General features: G+C 42.4%; 1 protein-coding gene across 2 annotated transcripts in view; it reads left to right on the forward strand.

Moving 5' to 3' along the window:
• MYO7B (myosin VIIB) overlaps positions 1–19,609 on the forward strand; it is a 302,847-nt gene that overhangs the window by 151,033 nt on the left and 132,205 nt on the right. For both annotated transcript variants that reach the window (XM_033957613.1, XM_033957614.1), the window contains exons 17-18: positions 5,508–5,663; positions 13,814–13,903. In XM_033957613.1, the coding sequence (XP_033813504.1) occupies positions 5,508–5,663; positions 13,814–13,903 (246 nt within the window). The remainder of the gene's footprint in view (positions 1–5,507; positions 5,664–13,813; positions 13,904–19,609) is intronic.

A 19,609-nucleotide genomic window follows, 5' to 3' on the forward strand; every position in this document is an offset into this window, starting at 1 on the left:
CTTTCCACTTTTTCATGTGAAGTGGGGCACACATACCCACCTCCCATTGCTGGCAGTGAGACATTTTTACGCTTGCAGCAGGAAGAGAGAGATACAGGCCTGGAGAAATGATTGCAGCATAGTACAACTTGAATGCTTCATGGGGCGGGGGTGTGTGGAGCGGGAGGGGACTTTGCCCCCCACCCCCCTGTTGGCAGTAAGACTTTTCTATGCTTGTGGCAGGAAGAGAGAGATACAGGCCTGAAGAAACTATTGCAGCATCATACGCTATTACAGACGAGGTGAGCTAGGTACGCTGAACCGACCATGGTGAACGGTCCAAGAAGAACTGGCTGTGATGAAACAGATGCGCTTAACTGGCTGCGCTGAATCAGCCATGCTAAATCGTCCTAGACCCCCTGTCTGTGAGTGTCAAAATATTTTATCATTTTGATTTCAAAGGTCTTATGTTTCTGAATTGTCTTAAAATTTTCCCATAGTATTCTCACCACAAAATCATTGATGCAGTGTTTTGGTTTTCTGAAATGTTGGCCAACAGAGGTGATATCCTGGTTGGCATTGCAATGTTTAATATGATATCTATGTAAACTGATCTTAGTTTTTAGCATCTGGCCTGACAACTTTCAACTTCAGGAAAGGAAACTACGAAGCAATGAGGAAAATGGTAAGGAAGAAACTTAGGAACACTTCCAGAAAATGGCAAATGGTAGAACATGCCTGGTTTTTTTTCAAGGACACTGTGAGCAAGGCGCAAAATCTGTATATCCCCAGATTCAGAAAGGGGTGTAAAAAGAGTCGAACAAAAGACCCGGCGTGGATAACTAAAATAGTGAAGGAAGCGATAGGAAATAAGAAATATTCATTCAGGAAATGGAAAAAGGACAAAACTGAGGGGAACTGGAAAGAGCACAGGAAGTATCAAAAAGAATGTCACCGTGTGGTTCGAAAAGCCAAAAGAGAGTATGAAGAGAGGCTAGCCAGGGAAGCTCGAAATTTCAAACCGTTCTTTAGATATGTTAGAGGGAAGCAGCCAGCCAGGGAGGAGGTGGGACCGCTGGACGATGGAGACAGGAATGGAGTGGTGAAGGAAGAGAAAGAAGTAGTAGAAAGACTTAACATGTTCTTTTCGTCTGTATTTACAAATGAAGACACATCCAACATACCGGAACCTGAGCAAATCTTCAAGGGAGATCAAGCAGAAAAATTAACATCCATGGAAGTGAGCCTGGAAGACGTACGCAGGCAGCTAGAAAAACTAAAAACTGACAAATCCCCGGACGGAATCCATCCAAGGGTTCTGAAGGAACTAAAAGAGGAGATAGCGGAACTACTTCAGCAAATTTGCAATCTGGCAACAGGCGTGATCCCAGAGGACTGGAAGATAGCCAATGTTACGCCCATCTTTAAAAAGGGATCAAGAGGTGACCCGGGAAACTACAGACCAGTGAGTCTGACCTCGGTTCCAGGGAAAATGGTGTAAGCACTTATAAAAGACAACATCGACGAACATTTTGAAAGAAACAAACTTCTGACAACCAGCCAACATGGTTTCAGCAAGGGGAGATCGTGCCTAACTAATTTATTGCACTTCTTTGAAGGAATTAACAAACGGATGGACAGAGGTGACCCCATAGACATCATATATCTAGACTTCCAAAAGGCCTTTGACAAAGTACCCCACGAACGCTTACTTCGGAAACTGAAGAACCATGGGGTGGAAGGAGATGTACATAGATGGATCAGAAACTGGTTGGCGGGTAGGAAACAGAGGGTGGGAGTGAAGGGCCACTAATCGGACTGGAGGAGGGTCACGAGTGGTGTCCCACAAGGCTCGGTGCTTGGGCAGTTGCTATTTAATATATTCATAAATGATCTAGAAACAGGGACGAAGTGTGAGATAATAAAATTTGCGGACGACACCAAACTATTTAGTGGAGCTCGGACTAAAGAGGACTGCGAAGTATTGCAAAGAGACCTGAACAAACTAGGGGAATGGGCGACGAGATGGCAAATGAAGTTCAACGTTGAAAAATGTAAAGTACTACATGTGGGAAGCAGAAACCCGAGGTGCAGCTATATGATGGGAGGGATATTATTGAAGGAGAGTACCCAAGAAAGGGACTTGGGGGTAATGGTGGACATGACAATGAAGCCGACGGCACAGTGCGCAGCGGCCGCTAAGAAGGCAAATAGAATGCTAGGCATAATCAAGAAGGGTATTACAACCAGAACGAAAGAAGTTTTCCTGCCGTTGTATCGGGCGATGGTGCGTCCGCATCTGGAGTACTGCGTCCAATATTGGTCGCCGTACCTTAAGAAAGATATGGCGTTACTCGAGAGGGTTCAGAGAAGAGCGACATGTCTGATAAAAGGGATAGAAAACCTTTCATACGCTGAGAGATTAGAAAAACTGGGACTCTTTTCCCTGGAGAAGAGGAGACTTAGAGGGGATATGATAGAGACTTATAAGATCATGAGGGGCGTAGAGAGGGACAGATTCTTCAAACTTTCAAATAATAAAAAAACAAGAGGGCACTCGGAAAAGTTGAAAGGGGACAGATTCAGAACGAATGCTAGGAAGTTCTTCTTTACCCAGCATGTGGTGGACACCTGGAATGCGCTTCCAGAGGACGTAATAGGGCAGAGTACGGTACTGGGGTTCAAGAAAGGATTGGACAATTTCCTGCTGGAAAAGGGGATAGAGGGGTATAGATAGAGGATTACTGCACAGGTCCTGGACCTGTTGGGCCACCGCGTGTGCGGACTGCTGGGCACGATGGACCTCTGGTCTGACCCAGCGGAGGCACTGCTTATGTTCTTATGTTTCTCCAATGTAGCACCCTTTTTGCTTTGAATGATAAATACCACATTAGACGATGAGCATATGAAGGATCTCCTTATGCTGTAGAGTCCTGTGAAATGTGATGGCATAGTTTGTAGCTTGTTACATTGCAGGGACATGTGCCGGTCTCTTCTTTGTGAGCTAGTGTTGGGAGTTTGCTTTTCACCAGTTTTTGTTTCAGATTAAGTGGCTGTCGGAAAGCTAGAATAGATGGAGCTGAAAATATTTCTTTCAGTAATTCATCTTCCTGGAGTAGTGGCTGTAGATCTTTTATCATTTTTCCAGCTCTGGATTCTCTCTGTGGTTCGCTTGTCTTTGTATTAAAGAAGGGTTACCTTCAAAAGCTAATCAAAATGCATTAACTTAGTCCAATAAAAAAGTATCACCTTATTTACTTTCTTTTGTTTTATTTCTATATATTACCTCAAATACTGTATAACTTTGAAATTGCTGCAGCTGAGCACTTTGCACATCCCTGGCTGCAGTAACAGCGTGTCTCAAGTTGGGCCTGCTATCTTTTAATGCAGCCAGTGGTAAAATAAATTAGCCCCAACCCTGATCCTTCTCCTGACACAAAGAACAAATCTCCTGCTTCCCCAAATCATCTGGTACATACCAGAGATTTTCCTAGTGGTTAGTGGGTAAACAAGAGTGATCTTCAGTTGCTGCCACCTCATCAAGCATCTGGGATCAACCCCTAACAGCTGTCTCATGGCACTATCAGTAGCAGTCAAGCTGCAAAATAAAAGCAGCCCTTGACAGCTTGACCCTACTATTACTTATCATTTCTTTAGTGCTACTAGATATACACAGTGCTGTACATTAAACATTCAAGAGACAGTCCCTGCTTAGTAGAGCTTATGATCTAATCAAGCAAACAGGACAAGTAGGAAGTTAGGGAGTTTCTCAGAGATGGAATGATGAAAACAGGCTTTGGAGCTTTACAAGCTAGTGGGAGATATGAGTTAAAAGCAATCTCAAAAAAGTGTGCTTTTAACCTAGATTTGAATACTACCAGAGTTGGAGCTTGATGTACGGACTCAAGCAGTTTGTTCCAGGCATAAGGTGCAGCAAGAGAGAAGGGACATAGTCTGGAACTGGCAGTAGAGAAGGGTACAGATCGGAGAGACTTACCCGATGAGCAGAGTTCCCAAGGAGGAGTATAAGGAGAGAGAAGAGATATTGCAGAGCTGCAGAGTGAATGCACTTATAAGTCTGTAAGAGGAGTTTGAATTATAATGATAGTACCATGAAAGTACAACTAGTCAGTTGGGGAGGTATGCTTTGTGTCAGAGGAAGGGGATTCAGGGAGTGGGTTTGTGTTACTGGCCCCTTTAAGAGGTGGTTTCTCTTTGGAAATTTGCATAAAGTTCTCATGCTAAAATCACCCATGTATAGAGTTACCATATTTCTGCCCACAAAACCCCAGACACATGAACCCATCCAGTTCTGCCTCTGACCCTGCTCTGTTCCAACTCCACCTCTGCCCCATTCTGCCTCCAGCCCCTCCCCATTCCGTCTCCAGTCCCACCCCTGCAAAGCCTCCTCTTCTTCCCCGACGAACTCCAGCCATGTCTGGAGGGCTTGAAATATGCGCAGATATGTGTAACATCATCAGCATATGCTCAGAAGCCATCCAGATGTGACCGGAGCTCATCAGGACTTTCCAAAATCCAGACAAACTGTCAGGTTTTGGAAAGTCCATCCAGGAACTTGGACAGTCCTCTAAAAAGAGGACATGTCCGGGTTTTCCTGGATGTCTGGTAACCCTACCCATGTAATATGTAACTAAACATTCTACCTGAAAATTGTTCCTCTAAGTAAAAGTTCCCATTCAAAAGTCTGATTAGTAGGTTAGTAAGCTTTTTTACACTCAAAAATACTCGTATTACCATGCAACTACTAATCTGAGAGCAGACTTGTTTTCAAAACCAAGTAACTAGCCATTTGCTTAGGCACAATCTACCATAAACGTGACCTCTGGAGCTGACTTACAGTTGGTTCACTGCTCAAAATCTGGGGGTTGTACCTTAGCTTTCTTGGACCATAAATGGCCCTGACACTGCTATACATCAATATCCTTCCACAAATGTTTAATACTACAAAAAGGCCCTAAAGCACAGCTTCTATCACCAGTACTCATTAATTCACTAATTTCTCAGCATGTTCTAATAGACAGAGGATATATGTGGCAGGAGGATGGAAGAGGTGAGATTAGAAGAGAAAGAAAATTTGTGGAACAGATAAAGGCTCCTTTTACAAAGCCATGGTAGCAATGCTTCCATGGTAAATGCACGGAAGCTCCTAGGAACTGAATGGACTCTGGTGAATTACCATGGCACCATCGTACTATGGCTTTGTAAAGGGAGTCCAAAGATTCTTATTGTAGAAAAGCAATAAAGAGTCTTTGTGGGAGAGAAAGATAGGAGATGCCTGTGGGGAGAGAGTTTCTGGGACAATTATACTCTTGAGAAGAGCAAAAGAAGGTGTATGACAGGAAATTTGTGGAATGAAAGGGAGTGTATGAGATTAGGTAAAGTGAAAAAGAGAGAGGCTATGAGAAGAGATGTTAAGAATTTGTTGGACAAGGGACAGAATATTTGTGACAGACAAAAATATGTTAGAATAGATTTGGGATAACATTTTGAAATTGCTCTTTCTTTAGGTGTTTGATCGGGAATTGTGTGTCCAGCAGTTACGGTATTCTGGAATGCTTGAGACTATTTGCATCAGAAAATCTGGATATCCCATCCGGTACACTTTTCAAGATTTCTTCCAGCGGTACAGAGCATTAATGCCTGTGAAAAATACTCCAATTCCGGTGGGTGGCAAGTATTCTCACCTTTAACCTGAAATTGAAGCACTTATGATGACGTATTCTGTATATTCAAGACTGAATTTTTCAAATTCTGCTTTGAATATGATATCTAAAGTCTTCAGTGTGATAGTTATCTGGATATTTTAGGCAACTTTCAAACTTTAAAATACCCTAGTTATGTATCTAAAACCCTTATTCTAAAAGGATTTTTCCATTATGAGAACAAGTCTATAAAAGGATGGCTACAATGCACCTGTGTATGAACTAGTTCTTTAAAGAGAAGTATGCATGTACTTTTCTTTATAGACTACCAACATAACAAATATGTAATATGATTTTTGTTCCTGGGCAGTAAGGGGGAAATTCTACAAATGATGCCTTAACTTAGGCACCAGTAGGCACTCTACTGGCACCTAAGTTAATAAATGTCATTTGAAACAGCAAATAACTTTAAATTTAAAGCCTCTATCAGTGCCTAATTCTACTATGGGTGTGGCTAATGTCAGAAGTGGTGTTAGGTGCAATAAAGCATCTATATAGGCGTGATTGACGACAAAGATAGGTGCCAGATATGTAAGCCTGGAAAACCCTCACCTACATTTCCAATGCCTATCTTTCCCAGATGCATGATTCTCTATATGCTCTATTGCATGATTGACACGTGATTGGTGGCCACTCTATATGTGGCCATCGATATCAGCACAGTATAGAGAATCCAGGCCTTAGTGTAATTTCTTAATTGCTCATGCTTTAAAAGTATAGAAAATGTCTGCTTATTTCCATAAAACTTTGCTTTTGTGGCCAGGCTAGCCAAATTTTACAATTTACCTATTTAAAACATGAAAATGCCAAACTTTCATTTTTTCATTCTTATAAAGTCATAAAAAGCAACATATGAATCACAATTAACATGCATTTATATTGAAGAAAAACAAAGATGATCACAGAAGATTTAGATGTAAGTAGTTTTTTGAAATTTGTGATTTATTCGTATCTTGTAAGTCACTTTCATGAATCAGCCCCCAGATGTAATCTCCCATTGCGTTCTCATTATATTGTCCTTGGTAGCAGTGTTCGAAGTGGAAATGCTCACCTTGCTTCTCTGAGTATGCTCCCATGTTCTTGAATGTCTCAAGATGAGCATCAAGGACATGGACATTGAGAAACATTGTACAACCCATTTTACTGTAATTCCTCACCAGATTCTCAACCAACTCCACACAGTTTTTGGTTGTTTGATTGCCCAGCAAGCCTCGAACCATTGCAACAAAGCTGTTCCAGACCGATTTCTTATTCCTAGATAGCTTCATGGGAAATTCCTTGCACTCCAGGATCTTCTTTATCTGTGGTCCGATGAAGACACTAGCTTTGACATTTGCCTCAGACAAATTAGGGAAGATGTCTGGAAGGTACTTGAAGGCTGCCGACTCCTTATCTAAAACTCTGATAAATTGTTTCATTAGGCACAATTTGATGAGCAGTGGTAGCATCAGCACCTTCCAGGGGTCCACCAGTTGATCCCATTTGATGTTTCTCCCTACAGAAAACACAGTCCGCTGTGGTCAGTTCTACCTTAGTTAGTGTGCCTTTGTGTCTCTGCTGTCCCAAAGGCAGAGATAGTATGGAAATTTGGTAAAACCACCTTGGAAACCCATTAAGAATGCCACCATTTTGAAGTCTCTGATGACCTCATTATTCTTCAAGATACTTAGTAAGGTCTTGATGCTGATGTAATCCTCTTTGAGGTGCACTGAGTGAGCCAGTGAATGAGACAGGTACTTGTTCCTGTTAAGGAGCAGCAGTTTTGATGCTTCTGGATGAGCTGTCAATGAAGAGAAGCCACTCTTTTGGGTTACAGGCGATTCCAACTAAAAAAAAGGTAAATTTCAAAATATCAAAGTCCTGGTCACAAAAGCATAGTTTGAGGGAAATAATAGCCATTTTCTATACTTTTGTAGCATAGGCAATTAAGAAAGAACACTTATTACCCATGAACAATATAAAAATAAAATTTTGTTACATATATATATATATATATATATATATAAACATTGAGAAACATGTGTTCTTTACCAATATATATATATATATATATATATATATATATGCATATATTTTAGGTGTGACCACGGAACTGATGTAAAAGCATGCTTGCACTTATATTGGTAAAGAACACGGATAGATTAGCAGGGGTTCTCAACTCAGTCCTTGTAAACACCCATAGCTAGTCAGGTTTTTAGGATATCCATAATGAATATGCATGAGATAGATTTGCATACAATGGAGTGGTGGACAGAATCAGCATGGGTTCAGCCAAGGTAGGTCTTGCCTCACCAATTTGCTTGACTTCTTTGAAGGTGTGGATAAACATGTGAATAAAGGTGAGCTGGTTGATGTAGTGTATCTAAATTTCCAGAAAGTTTTTGATAAAGTTCCTCATGAGAGGCTCCTGAGAATTAAAGAGTCATGGAATAGGAGGCAATGTTCAATTGTGAATTAAGAATAGGTTATCGGACAGAAAGCAGAGGGTAGGGTTAAATGGTCATTTTTCTCAATGGAGGAGAGTAAACAGTGGAGTGCCACAGGAATCTGTACCGGGACTGGTGCTATTTAACTTATTTATAAATGATCTGGAAATTGGAGCTACAAGTGAGGTGATTAAATTTGCAGATTAAACTAAACTGTTCAAAGTTGTTAAACTGCAAATGGACTGTGAAAAACTGCAGGAAGACCTTGGGAGGTTGGAAGACTGGGCGTCCAAATGGCAGATGAAATTTAATGTGGACAAATGCAAAGTGATGTACACTAGTAAGAATAATCCAAATCATAGTTACCTGATGCTGGGGTCTACCTTGGGGTTCAGCGCTCAAGAAAGAAAGCTGAGTGTTATCATGGACAATATGCTGAAACCTTCTGCTCAATGTGCGGTGGCTGTCAAGAAAGCAAACAAGATGCTAGGAATTATTAGAAAGGGGATGGTAAACAAGACTAAGAATGTTACAATGCTTCTGTATCGCTCAATGGTGCTACCTCACCTTGAGTATTGCATTCAGTTCTCAACAAAGATATAGCGGCACTAGAAAAGGTTTAAAGAAGAGCAACCAAGATGATAAAAGGGATAGAACTCCTCTCATATGAGGAAAGACTAAAGAGGTTAGGGCTCTTCAGCTTGGAAAAGAGACAGCTATGGGAAGATCTGATTGAAGTCTGCAAAATCCTGAGTGGTATAGAACAGGTACAAGTGGATCAATTTTTTACTGCATCAAGATTTACAAAGACTAGGGGACACTCAATGAAGTTACAGAGTAATACTTTTAAAACCAATAGGAGGAAATATTTTTTTCACTCGGAGAGTAGTTAAGATCTGCACGCATTGCCAGAGGATGTGGTAAGAACAGTTAATGTAGCTGGTTTTAAAAAAGGTTTGGACAAGTTCCTGTAGGAAAAGTCCATAGTCTGCTGTTGAGACAGCCAAGGGGGAAGCTACTGCTTGCCCTGGATGGAATACTGCTACTATTGGGTTTTGCCAAGTACTTGTGACTTGGATTAGCCTCCGTCAAGACGAGATATTGGGCTAGATAGACCACTGGCTGACCCAGTTCTTATCTGTCTCATGCATATTAATTGTGTCTATCCTGAAAACCTGACTGGTTAGTGGTGTTCCAAAAACTTGGCTGAGAACCCCTAGCTTATAGTATTCTATTATCTATAGGGCTAATATTCAGCTGGACAGCAAGGGCAGGATAGTTAAAGCCCACCACCAGTACTGAACCCAGAAATTCAATGTTAAGCTATATCCAGCGATCAGCACTGAATTTCCCATTTCATTTTGATTGCCGGAATATAGCAGGTGAATCTGATATTCAGTGCTAACCGGTTATGTTCCTAGCAGTTAAAGGTAGGCCTGCTATTTATGTGGTTCTATTTAACCATTTCACCCAGTGCTGAATGTCAGTGCTAACCAGCTATCACATGATATAGTCAGTTAGCCGCTAACCAGTTATCTCTTGCTGAATATTCATGGTTAACCAGTGAAACATTGCTGACTGGTTTAAATAGTACTGGTGGATGCCTGGAATGTGCTCCTGAGAGAGGTGGTGGAGAAGGAAAACAGTGACAGAGTTCAAAGAAGCATGGGATGAACACAGAGGATCTAGAATCAGAAAATAATAGTACATAAGTACATAAGCAATGCCTCTGCCGGGTCAGACCTGAGGTCCATCGTGCCCAGCAGTCCGCTCACGCGGCGGCCCAACAGGTCCAGGACCTGCATAATAATCCTCTATCTATACCCCTCTATCCCCTTTTCCAACAGGAAATTGTCCAATCCTTTCTTAAACCCCAGTACCGTACTCTGCCCTATTATATCCTCTGGAAGCGCATTCCAAGTGTCCACCACCCGCTGAGTAAAGAAAAACTTCCTAGCATTTGTTTTGAATCTATCCCCTTCCAATTTTTCCGAATGCCCTCTTGTTCTTTTATGTTTTGAAAGTTTGAAGAATCTGTCTCTCTCCACTCTCTCTATGCCCTTCATGATCTTGTAGGTCTCTATCATGTCTCCTCTGAGTCTCCGCTTTTCCAGGGAGAAGAGCTCCAGCTTCTCCAGTCTTTCTGTGTATGAAAGGTTTTCCATGCCCTTAATCATTCGTGTCGCTCTCCTCTGGACCCTCTCAAGTATTGCCATATCCTTCTTAAGGTGCGGTGACCAATACTGAACACAGTACTCCAGGTGCGGGCGCACCATTGCCCGATACAACGGCAGGATGACTTCTTTTGTTCTGGTCGTAATACCATTTTTAATAATACCCAACATTCTGTTTGCCTTCTTCGCGGCTGCTGCGTATTGCGCCGTTGACTTCATTGTTGTATCCACCAGTACACCCAAATCTCTTTCAAGGTTACTTCCCTCTAATACTAATCCCCCCATTTGGTAGCTGAACATCGGGTTCTTTCTCCCTATATGCATGACCTTGCATTTCCCTACATTGAATTTCATCTGCCATTTATTCGCCCACTCCTCCAGTTTGCTTAGGTCCCTTTGTAGGTCCTCACACTCTTCCGTAGTTCTGACCCTTCTACAGAGTTTAGTGTCATCCGCAAATTTTATAACTTCACATTTCGTCCCCGTTTCCAGGTCATTAATAAATACATTGAACAGCAGCGGTCCAAGTACAGACCCCTGCGGAACTCCGCTCGTGACTTTCCTCCAGTCCGAGTAGTGACCCTTCACTCCAACCCTCTGTCTCCTGCCTGCCAACCAGTGTTTGACCCATCTGTGTACGTCCCCTTCCTCCCCGTGATTCCACAGCTTCCTAAGTAACCGCTCATGGGGTACCTTGTCAAAGGCCTTTTGGAAGTCAAGGTAAATGATGTCTACAGGTTCCCCTTTGTCCAACTGGCTGTTTACCCCCTCAAAGAAGTGCAGTAAGTTTGTTTGGCACGATCTTCCCTTGCAGAAGCCATGTTGGCTCGCTTTCATCAGCCCATTTTTTTCGATGTGCTCACAGATGCTGTCCTTTATCAGTGCTTTTACCATCTTGCCTGGAACCGATGTCAAACTTACCGGCCTATAGTTTCCCGGGTCTCCTCTTGACCCCTTTTTAAAGATAGGTGTAACATTTGCTATCTTCCAGTCCTCCGGAATCTCTCCAGTTTTCAAGGATAGGTTGCAAACTCGTTGGAGTATTCCCGCTATCTCATTTCTTAGTTCTTTTAGTACCCTAGGGTGGATTCCGTCTGGGCCTGGTGATTTGTCGCTTTTCAATCTATCTATCTGTTGGAGGACATCCTCATGGCCCACCTCTATTGCCGACAGTTTTTCTTCTTGATCACCATGGAAGTTCACGTCGGGTTCCGGTACATTGGATGTGTCCTCGCTTGTGAAGACTGACAAGAAGAATTTGTTTAACCTGTCAGCTACCTCTTTTTGCTCCTTTATCACTCCCTTTTTATCTCCGTCATCCAACGGTCCTACTTCCTCCCTCGCCGGTTTCTTCCCCTTAACATATCTAAAGAATGATTTGAAGTTTTTTGCCTCCCTGGCCAATCTCACTTCGTATTCTCTTTTCGCTCTCCTAACCACTTGGTGACATTCTCTTTGGCATTTCCTGTGTTCATTCCAGTTTTCCCCAGTTTGGTTCTTTTTCCATTTCCGGAATGATTTTTTTTTGTCTCCTATTGCTTTCTTCACCTCATTGTTTATCCATGCGGGGTCTTTTGTTCGGTTTTTTTTGCACCCTTTTCTAAATATGGGGATGTACATATGTTGTGCTTCTTGCACTATGCCCTTGAATAGAGACCAGGCTTGCTCTACAGTTTCTGTTTTCCTTGAGCTGTTTCTAAGTTTTTTTCTTACCATTGCTCTCATAGCATCATAGTTCCCTTTCTTGAAGTTGAACGTTGTCACTGTGGTTCTTTTCCCTTTTGTTGTACTTACTCCTAATTTGTACTGGATCATGTTGTGATCACTGTTTCCTAGTGGCCCTACTACTTCCACTTCTTTTGCAGGTCCCCCTATTCCGTTGAGGATTAGGTCAAGAGTGGCATCTCCTCTTGTTGGTTCCTTGACAAGCTGATCCATAAAGCAGTCCCTCACAGCCTCTAAGAATTCTGTTTCCCTTGCACAATTTGAGATTCCAATACTCCAGTTTATCCCGGGGTAGTTGAAATCTCCCATTACTGTCACATTCCTGTTGTTGCCTTCCCGCCTCAATTCTGCTGCCAGATGTTTGTCGTTTGCTTCCGTTTGTCCAGGTGGACGATAGTATAGACCCAATCTTATGTCAAGGCCACCTTTTCCTGGAAATTTAACCCATAATGACTCCAGTCCTTCCTCCTTTGGTTCTATGTCCACTCCGGACGAGGGAATGGTATCTTTTATGTATAGTGCTATTCCTCCACCCTTCTTATTGGTCCTGTCTCTTCTATAGAGTTTGTACCCTGGCAGCACTACGTCCCATTGGTTATCCTCGTTCCACCATGTTTCCGTGATTCCAATGATGTCTAGGTTTTCTTTTATGGCTATGGCTTCTAATTCTCCCATTTTGGTAAATATTGAACTAAGGCCAGTACTGGGCAGACTTGCATGGTCTGTGTCTTTATATGGCCTTTTGGTTGAGGATGGGCTGGGGAGGGCTTCAATGGCAGGGAGGGTGTAGATGGGCTGGAGTGAGCTTTGACGGAGACTTCGGCAGTTGGAACCCAAGCACAGTACCGGGTAGAGCTTTGGATTCTTGCCCAGAAATAGCTAAGAAAAAAAAAATTGAAATTGAATCAGGTTGGACAGATTGGATGGATCATTGGGGTCGTTATCTACCGTCATCTACTATGTTACTATGTGTATGCATGCTCAAACTTTGAGAATAATTCATAAAGTAGGCACAACATGTGCTAGCTATAGTATGTGCATAAATATAGTGGTGTAGTGAGGGTGAGAGGTGTGCGGGGCGGTGTCACCCCCTCCCCGGCCCTCTTCTCTGCCCACCACCTCCACACGCTCCTTCCCCGCCCCCTCCTGCTACATGCATGCTGCTTCACTTCCCCTGTACCTCTGTAACATTCCTGGCACAAGCAGCAGCCCCCAACCTGTTGTCACGCCAGCATCGGCTCTTCCTCTGATGTCACTTCCTAGGTGCAGGTCCAGAAAGTGGCGTCAGAGGAAGAGTCGTTGCTAGTGCGACAGCAGGTTGGGGGTGGTTGCTGCATGCGTCAGGAAAGTTACAGAGGTACGGGGTAAGTAAGCAGTGCGTATGTCTGGCGGTGGAGGAGGGGCAGGGAAGGAGCGGGGGAATGGAGAGGAGGAAGGGTGCCTGTGGCGGACCGCCTCCCACTTACTACACCACTGTATAAATGTTTAGAATATTAGCCTATCCTGTATATATGCATATGTGTGTGCACGTGCCAGATATGTTCCTAAGCCTATTCTATAACTACATGCCCACCTGCAATAGCACAGTTTGTAAGCAGGTGTATACAGGTAGCATGCAAAGTTATCCACGTAACTTATAGAATGCTTTAAGTTACTCGTATATCTCTGGAACATAGAAGCACACATTGATGCCAGCCCTACATTCTAAAAACTGTTAGGCTAGGGATGATCAAAACCAGTTTGGGAACCATTGCAATAGTGATTTCTTTCTTGACATTCACTGCAGGAGGATGATCATTTGTGCTGTATTGACATCCTTGAGAATGTGTTTGGAAATGATGACTGGAAAGTTGGAAAAACAAAGATCTTCATAAAGGTATAGTATGAATCCTGAAAACATCAGCCCTACAGCTAACCCAGTGGACTAGCCATATACTATAAAATGGGGAGGGCTAGTTTTCAGTCGTTCTTCAGGGATGGATCCTTTGGTAGATTAAATCTGAAAGTGCTGCTTAGATATCATGCCAACTCAGATGTAATCCTTAACAACTCAAAGAATTGTACAAACTACTCCCTAAACACTTCTAATATCCGGACAAACCTTTTGTAATCCACCTTGAACCACAAGGTAATGACGGAATAGAAATCCCTAATGTAATGTAATGTAATAACCCTTAAATTTTGCCACCGTGTTACAGCTTTCCAGAGGCAGAAATTAAGAAGAAGCTCTGACTGGACATAATATATTTTTGTGATTCATAATCAATATATAAAGTAGAAGGAAGCAAATGAAACCATACATGATCTGGAGGGAGTTTTTTTTCAAGTTTTTTTTCAAGTTTAATCCATCATCAAAATATATGTTGATGTCCTCCTATCTCCAGTAGAAGGCCTCTATTCGTCTTTCTCCTGCAATATGTTTATGTTTATTTAGTCTTGACATAATGCTTTTGCCAGATCAAAATGATTTGCAAATAATCAGTATGGAAAAGAGCACCAATCATTTTAGCCATTCATATCATGCAACAATCAGACTGCAAACTGCATAACATAAAGCACCAGAACAAGGCACTCGACTCAAATTATATGCCCAAAAACAAGTGTTTTAAATACAATTTTAAACTTCTGATGCAGTGATTCAGAATGAATATATCCCAGGATATCATTCCATAACTTAAGGGCAGCAAAATAAAAAGCCCAATGATGTGTTGTCTCATAATTGGTTTTACCCAGACCAAGCAGGCTCATTTATTAGCATCCAAAGATCAAAGAGATCATAAGAACATAAGAATAGCCTTAATGGGTCAGACCAATGGTCCATCAAGCCCAGTAGCCCATTCTCACGGTGGCAAATCCAAGATCACTAGTACTTGGCCAAAACCCAAGGTGTAGCAAAATTCCATGCTACCAATACAGGGCAAGCAGTGGCTTCCCCCGTGTCTTTCTCAATAACAGACTATGGACTTTTCCTCCAGGAACTTGTCCAAACCTTTCTTAAAACCAGCTACGCTATCCGCTCTGCAGCTGTTTCATTCACATCTTTAGGGGTGGAAGGAGGTCAGTGACCACTGGGGGAGTAAGGTGGGATCATGCCTTAATCTTTCAGCGGTTATCTGGTCAATTTGGGCTTCTTTTTGGCACGTATTCGTTATTGAAACAGGTCTAGCCTCAAGCCTCCAATTTTTGCCCTGGATGTTTTATACAATGTTCCTGTATTGCAGAAAAATGTCCAAGCCTGCCCTAGTCCCACACAAAAACTATCCCCTTTGAGATTTAGGCACACTGCTGATGAACAGCATAGAAAACTGCCTACTAGAGAGTGATGCGGGGTCAAAGATTCATCCCAGTCTCCTCTCTGCCCTACATTTTTCATCCCCCATCTCCTCACCGTCTCAGCAATCTTAATTTCTTCCCCACATCTCCCCGCTCAAAGCAAAAAGATGATTTTATGCAATTTTATGGGCCCAAGGCATTGCAAATAAACATTTTGACCCATATTCTATAAATGGTGCCTTAACTTAAGTCTGTTTAAAAGCGGACTTAAGAGAATTTGCAAGGTGCCTACCAGCACCAAATTAAAAAAAAAAAAATGGCACCAGACTCATGCCTCCAGAGACACCTAAGGGTGCCTAATGCCACTCTAGGTGTGGCTAAGGCCAAAAGAGGCATTAGGCGCCAGTAAGTATGACTGGAGTCGCAATTCATGTCTAAGGTAGACACCAGAAACAATGGTGTAGCAAGAGAGTTTGTCGCCCAAGGCAGTGGTGCCTAGCAACGCCGCACCATATGCCCTTCCCCCTGTTCTTCCTCACCGTATTGTGCACCCCTCTGCCTCTCATGACTTGAGCTCCTTTCCCACCCTCCGCATACCTCTTGAGACGTTCACCAGCATGTGCAGCATCTTCCACCTGCTGCTCGCGCCGGTCTCGGTTCCCTTCTGACATCACATCTTGGTCCCGCAACCAGGAAATGACATCAGAAGAGAGTCGAGGCTGGCATGAGCACCAGGTGGAAGATGCTGCTTGCACTGGTGAACATTTCAAGAAGTGCATGGGAGGGAGCAGAGAGAAGGAGAGGTGCCAGTGCCCCCATGAAGAGGGCGCCCAGGGCGGTCCACCCCTGCCCCACCCCTTTACTACACCACTAGCCAGAAATGTAGGCCTTGAAAATCCTGGTCTACATTTCTAATGCCTACCTTTGCTGGTGGCACGATTCTCCAAACGGAGCTGTCACGTGATTGAGATGTGATCGGCGCCATTTAGAGAATCCAGGCTTTTAAGCCTATGGTATGTGTGTGGGTTTCTAAATTTTATTCTGATTCGGGTTAGCAGATCTCCTCTTTAAAAAAAAAAGAGGACACTTGTTCCTACCCTGTTCTGCCCCCAGCCCTGCTCCATTCTACCCTCACCCCTGCCCCATTCTGCCCTCCTCCATGCCTCCACATGAACCGTATGTCTCCTTCCCCGAGCTTGAAGCTGTTTCTGGATGTCCTCCGCATATGCACGGATATCGATGCAATGACATCATGTGCATACGACATCCAGAAATGGCCCCGAGCTTGGGTCCTTTCAAAACTCAGAAAAACTAGATTTTGAAAATTCCTCTGGACACCCAGACAATCCCTCTGGGTAACCTTAATTTTGATTGAAAGAACATCAATAAAACTAAAACTTGTAAGGCATGCTGGGTTTTGCATTGTGCATAGAAAACCAAACATCAGCTCAATACTAGTGATATTTTAGTCCAGACACTACTTTTAGTTCTAATTATTCATGCGCAAAACATGGAATTTTAATTCTTGTTCATATAATGATGAAAATTTTCATTTTTATTCAGTCCTGTCCCAAAATTTGTAGTTCTTATTCAGTTCACAAAATCGCAACAAATAAAACAAGAAGTGAATTTTTTTATTATGCGCAAAACAAATACAGTTGCACACATATCAAGAACAGCCCTCAAAATATCATATGCAAATAACTTAGGGGAAAATTCTATAAACGGCGCCTCAACTTAGGAGCCAATAGGTGCCCTACTAGCACCTAAATTAAGAGAGAAACATTGTTTCAATCGGTACTTAAATAAAATTGCAAGGCGCCTACCAGTGCCTACACAAATGGCACCAGAATCGTGCCTCTGGAGCCCCCTACCATCACCTAACATCATTGTAGGTATGGCTAATGCTGAAAGTAGCATTAAGCACTGGTAGATGCCTCCTGAGGCAGAATTCATGTCAAAGGTAGGTGCCGGAAATGAAGATCTTGAAAACCCTGCCTTTTGCAGAGGCATGATTCTCGAAACTATGCCGTTGTGTGATTGACATGCGATCAGTGGCCGCTTTTAAGGTGGCTGAAGACAATGATGCTTTTTAGAGAATCTGAGAACTTAGTGCTTTTTTTCAGTGTAAAAGCAAACCCATAGCACATGGCTTAGTACTTTTCTCAGTATGAAGCCAAACCAAAACAGCATAAATAAACAATGTCCATTTCTAAGCAACAAAACAAAGCCAGCAAATAAAAGAAAAATTCAATGAAGTACAGCCCTCAGAATATTGCATAAAAATAACTTAGGGCTTCTTTTACAAAGCTGTAGTAAATGCACCGAAGCCCATAGGAATTGAATTGGCTTTGGTGCGTTTACCCACTGCTTTGTAAAAGAGGTTCTTAATGTTTTTCTCTCAGTCATTTCCAGGAACTTTGAAACCTATGTAGACAATCCTTAACATTAACCTATAGCACATGGCTTATTGCCTTTTCAGTGAGAAACCAAACAGCCCAAACAAAAGAATATCAATGTCTGTTAACTGTTCAAGTTTAGCATTAAGCTTTAGAAGTACTCTTGTTTCCAAGCTACTAAACAAACTGGATTAGTACAGATTGATTCTACATAGACATTCAGTGCTATCAGACAAACTGGCCTCTTTCACACAGACAGACTCTCACCAAGTATCTACAAACTAAAAATAGAAATATAGATACATGACAGCCGATAAAGGCCAAATGGCCCATCCAGACTGCCCACCACAACATCCACTATTGCCTACCCTCTCTAAGAGATTCCGTGTGCCTGTCCCACATGTTTTTTGAATTCAGACACAGCCTTTGTCTCCACCACCTCTACTGGGAGACTATTCCATGTATCTACCACCTTTTCTGTAAAAAAGTATTTCCTTAACTTATTACTGAGCCTATCACCTCTTAACTTCATCCTATGCCCTCTTATTTCAGGGCTTCCTTGCAAATGAAAGAGACTCACCTCAAGCACATTTATACCACGTAGATACTTAAAATTTGTATTTAACATATCTCCCTTCTCGGCCTTTCCTCTAAAGCATATATATTGAGATCTTTAAGTCTGTCCCTACCCTGGCTCCTCACTGTAATAATTACACAAGGTATAATGGGAGAGAAAGGAGCACATAACATAGAGGGAAATCTCTGGAAAGTCATGAATGAAGATTCATGGCATCAGATCACAACCTTGGTTTTGAATGAAGTGGAAGTGCAAAAGAACAAGAGGAAACTGATGGATCAAAAAAATTAATAAATAAAAAGAAAAGAGTAGGCCTAGATTCCCTCATTGATTTCCTGTGATGTTTTTGGTGCTTTTGATTTGCAGAATATAGCTGTCATTTCCTGTTCTATTTCGAAGGCAGTATTTTCAGACTGAAGCATTCATACTCTGACAATAAGCAGGCATAATATTCTCACATGTGGGTGAAGTCATCCACAGAACCTGATAAGGACACTACCAAGTATACTGTCACTTTAAATCTTTAGGCAGTGCTCGCACTGTGCAGGTGCCTTCCCATCCAACATCGGCACACAGGACCGACAGTTCTAAGTTTTCTAAAGAGATCCTCTTTTTTGTGCCTTCCCATTATTACTTTATTGTTCTTTTCTCTATAATTCTTTATTTTATTGTTTCCAGTGTTTTCATCAAGTTTTGTTAAATTCTGTCAATTTTTGGCTTTTGAACCACTTTGAGGCCCTTTTTCTACCCAGCGAGCCTCAATGTTTTTTTGTTATACTTTTCACAAGCTTACCAGGCCTCAAGCCTTTTGAGGCCTGGTTGACCATTTTTCCCTCCATGTCAAAGAGGGTACTAAGCAGCTCAAGAAATGTACTTGATGTAATCAGTGTCTAGGTCCTGAACATCAAGATATTTGTTATGAACTCTGTCTGCATATGCAAAAGAGGTAACTAAAAGCCCAATAATTCAGTATGATAAACATTTTGATTTGGCATCGACATTCAGCATGGTGAGAGATTCAGGACCCAACATTCAACTTACATCACACTGTCATTGGTTTTGACAGCTTTCTTCAGAGGTAAGACTCAATATTGTCTTTGTCCATGCCTCATGCATAAGGTATGGCATGACATCTTCCCAGGCATCTACATCTTCAATGCATAGTCTCAACACACTGTGAATTGCTCTCCATCACTAGAGGCCATGTCTCCTCCCAGGCGTGCCTTGAAATTGAGGTCTTCCATACCCAGACATCCAGCACCATGGACCACTCCCATACTGATGTCTCTTCTGATGTAGACTCCAGCTCTTCAGAAGGAAATCTGGGCTATGC

This window comes from Geotrypetes seraphini, chromosome 9 (assembly GCF_902459505.1).
Source record: "Geotrypetes seraphini chromosome 9, aGeoSer1.1, whole genome shotgun sequence".
NCBI classification, from domain to species: Eukaryota; Metazoa; Chordata; class Amphibia; order Gymnophiona; family Dermophiidae; genus Geotrypetes; species Geotrypetes seraphini.